This window comes from Muscardinus avellanarius (genome assembly GCF_963383645.1).
Source record: "Muscardinus avellanarius genome assembly, chromosome: 13".
NCBI lineage: Eukaryota > Metazoa > Chordata > Mammalia > Rodentia > Gliridae > Muscardinus > Muscardinus avellanarius.
In genome coordinates, this window is record NC_137799.1 from 40,857,233 (window position 1) to 40,861,077 (window position 3,845).

A 3,845-nucleotide genomic window follows, 5' to 3' on the forward strand; every position below is an offset into this window, starting at 1 on the left:
TAAATAAATAAATAAAGTAAAAATACAGAGCCAGGTATGAAATTTAAAAATATAGAAGCCAGAACTAGAAGTGGCATACATCATTTCTGCCTATATTTCATTGCCCAGAATACAACCACATAGCTCCATCTACTACAAAATAGACTGGGAAATGTATTTTGGCTGCCTAAGTGCAAGAGGAAATTTGTGAATGTAATGTTGTCTCTGTCACATGCCCCTACTGAGAAATCTAATGAGCATCTCCCATCATCTTATTGAACCTCTCAATCACATTTGACTACATTGGCCCTTCATTCTATCTCCCATGTGTGAAGCTTCTCTTCCTATCCCTTTATGTTTTATTTATGTATCTTATATATATATAATACTCACTATGTGCCAGGCACTAATTGCTTTAAAAACATTAACTCCTTTAATCTTCATTACAATGAAGATTACATTATTTATTCCATTTTACAGGTAAGAAAACGGAATCACAGTTTAAATAATTTGTCCAAATTACACAACTGGTAGGTGGCAAGAGCCAGACTTTGAACCAACTGTGTGTGTGTGTGTGTGTGTGTGTGTGTGTGTGTGTGTGTTTTACTGGGGATTGAACCCAGAACATTCTACCTCCAAGCTACAATCCCAAGCTACACTCCCAACCCTATTTATTATTCTTTGTTTTTGTTTTTGTGGTACTGGGGATTTAATCCACGGCATTCTACCTCCGAGGTACACCCCAGCCCTATTTTTTAGTCTTTTATTTATTTATTTGCGGGTCTGGGGATGGAACCTAGAGGTGTTTGGCCTCCGAGCTACACCCCCTGCCCTATTTTTTATTCTTTATTTTGAAACAGGGTCTTACTAAATTGGGAAGGGCCTCACTAAGTAGCTGAGGCTGTCGGTGAACCGCGATCTTCGTCTTAGTCTCCCGAATGCTGAGATTACAAGCCTGCACCACCACGACCCGTTTACTTTTTGTTTTGAACCAGAGTCTTGCTAGGTTGATGAGAGTCTCACTAAATTGCTGAGGCTGGTCTCCAACCTGCCATCATTCTGTCACAGTCTGCCAAGTACTGAGATTACGGGCGCGTGCCACCTGGTCCCAGCTTCTCTAGTCTCCTAAAGGCACCGCTCCGTTTGCACTCCTTCCCACGCCTGTGTTGTCAAAGGCGGCCCTGACGATCACGAGTCCCAAGACTTTATTTAGCAGGCAGTGAGGCGAGGCAGGCCAGTCCATCCCGAGCTTCCCTGCGGCCGAGCCTATCCCCACCTGGCATCGCGTTGAGCTTGGAGAGACCCTGGTTTAAGGTCCTAGGCGGTGGCCGGGATGCTAGCCCCACCCCCTCACCTCACGTACGTGGCGCCGCCCCACCCCCGTACGCCCTCTCCGCGCCGTGGCTCAGCCGGGGGGCGGGGCCACGGCGCCAGGCCGGTTCCTATTGGCCGGGGCGAGCCAGACCACGGAGGCGGCGGGGGAGTGAGCGGCGGCGGCGGCGGGCTCGGAGGTGGCGAGAGCCCAGGCCTCGGGCGCAGGCTCCCTTCGGTGCAGCGCTGAGCCCGGCCGCCCGCCCGCCCGGCCGCCGGGATGCAGTGGGCCATGGGCCGCCGGTGGTTGTGGGTGGCGCTGCTTCTGGTCGCCGTGGCGGTGCTGACCCAGGTCGTCTGGCTCTCGCTGGGTGCGCAGAGCTTCGTCTTCGAGCGCGAAGAGATCGCGCAGCTGGCGCGGCAGTACGCCGGTGAGCTGGCCGAGGGCGGGAGCGGGGCGGGCGGCCCGGGAGCCCCGCCGCGGCCTCCGAGGGCGGGCGCCGTCCCCGAGCTGGCCCTGACCCCGCCGCTCCTCTGTTTCCGCCAGGGCTGGACCACGAGCTGGCCTTCTCGCGGCTGATCGTGGAGTTGCGGCGGCTGCATCCAGGCCACGTGCTGCCGGACGAGGAGCTGCAGTGGGTGTTCGTGAACGCGGGCGGCTGGATGGGTGCCATGTGCCTTCTGCACGCCTCGCTGTCTGAGTACGTGCTGCTCTTCGGCACCGCCCTGGGCTCCCGCGGCCACTCGGGTCAGTGCTTGCGGCGGGTCGGACTGGGAGGCCGGGGCTGTACAGGGCCCATGCCCTCCGTTCTGGTATTTGGCTGGGCCTCATGATGGTACGGATACCCTGATAGTCGGTGTCCATCTGATTGTCACTCAGGGCGCTATTGGGCTGAGATCTCAGACACCATCATCTCTGGCACTTTCCACCAGTGGAGAGAGGGTACCACCAAAAGTGAGGTCTTCTATCCAGGTGAGTAAGGAGGCTTTGTCAAAGAGGTGTGTGTCCTCAGTTGGGGAAGGGAGCAGAGAACGGGAAGGGGAGTGTTGGGACCTTCTCCATAGTTTCTTTCCTTCCTCCCCTCAAATGGTTAGTTGGGCCAGAGCTGAAGGACCCCACTGCTTTCCTGTGTTAAAGGGATACAAAACACAACAGCTTCCTGTTAAACATGGCTGGTTTTCATCTGCCTAGACAATGCTTTCTCATACACAAAAGATAATACAGACTGTTCCCTGCCCTGTTTTATTTTATTGAAACAATTAACTTACATAAAAAGTAGAGATTTGGACTTCCAAATGAGTTTGAGGTTGAGTATAAGTGTAGGGGGTGGGGCATTCTCAGAAAGCCTTACAAGTCTTATAACCACATACTCACTACCCGTCCTGTCCCTATCTAACCAGCCCAGCTGAGGTTTAGCTAAATTTTCATTTGACATTGGTGAGGCTTGGAAATAATGGTTTTTCATACAAGGGCTTATGACTAGGTTTAGTAAAAGTGTCTATTTGGGGCCCCGTATAGTCCTGTAATCCCAGTACTTCTGATAGGATTAGAAGTTCCAAGCCAGCCTGAGCAATTTTATCAACACATTGTCTCAAAAATAAACTAAAAAAAAAAAAAAAAGCTGGGGGTATAACTCAGAGGTAAGAGGTCCCTGGGATTTAACTGGGTTTGTAATCCCAGTAGTTGGGAGGCTGAGACAGGAGGATTGAAATTTGAAGCCAACCTCAGCAACTTAGTAAAGTTGTCAGCAACTTAGAGAGACCCTGTTTCAAAATAAAGAATAAAAAATAGGGCTGGGGGTATAGCTCAGAGTAGAATACCCCTGAGTTACTGAAGAAAAAAAATATATATATATGCCCCTGGATTCAATCCCTAGCATAAAGTAGAGAAAGAAAAAAAAAGGAAGAAGAAAGAAAAGGCTGTCTGGGTCTCTCACTGCCAGATAGGAAACCTGGCCAGGCCTTTTCCTTTCCTGAGACTGTCTTTTCCTGCACCCTCAGATAAGGCCACACTGCCCGTGGCCAGGGAAGCACAGCAATGGGAGGGCAGGACAGAGCGGGGCTTCTCACCTGGCTGCTGCCTTTCCTTCAGGGGAAACAGTGGTACACGGGCCTGGTGAGGCCACGGCTGTGGAATGGGGGCCAAACACATGGATGGTGGAGTATGGCCGGGGCGTCATCCCGTCCACCCTGGCATTCGCACTGGCTGACACTGTCTTCAGCACCCAGGACTTCCTCACCCTCTTCTATACCCTCCGTTCCTATGCCCGGGGCCTCCGGCTGGAGCTCACCACCTACCTCTTTGGCCAAGATGCCTGACCAGCCAGGCCTGAAAGAAGATCTGTGGATGGACAGGAACGGGCAGGCCCACAGACATCCACATGCTGGAGACCATGTGCAGATAGGGACGTTCTCACACCACACAGATACCAAGTTCCTGCTGCAGGAGGAGGGACACATGCTTATACATCCAGACACAAAGACCCATGGGAACAAATGAGATATGTATATATAGATGCCAAGACCTGTGAGTAGTACAGGATCATGCACTCACC

At 52.0% G+C, this 3,845-nt stretch overlaps 1 protein-coding gene across 1 annotated transcript; it reads left to right on the forward strand.

Annotated features, from left to right (window-relative positions):
- Positions 1-1,570: 1,570 nt before the first annotated feature.
- On the forward strand, positions 1,571-3,609 carry SIGMAR1 (sigma non-opioid intracellular receptor 1; the record flags this gene model as incomplete). The annotated part of the gene is made up of 4 exons (XM_080708828.1): positions 1,571-1,721; positions 1,838-2,038; positions 2,171-2,263; positions 3,383-3,609. The coding sequence occupies 4 exons, from the start codon at positions 1,571-1,573 to the stop codon at positions 3,607-3,609; spliced, it is 672 nt and encodes a 223-aa protein (XP_080564954.1).
- Between the last annotated feature and the right edge of the window lie 236 nt (positions 3,610-3,845).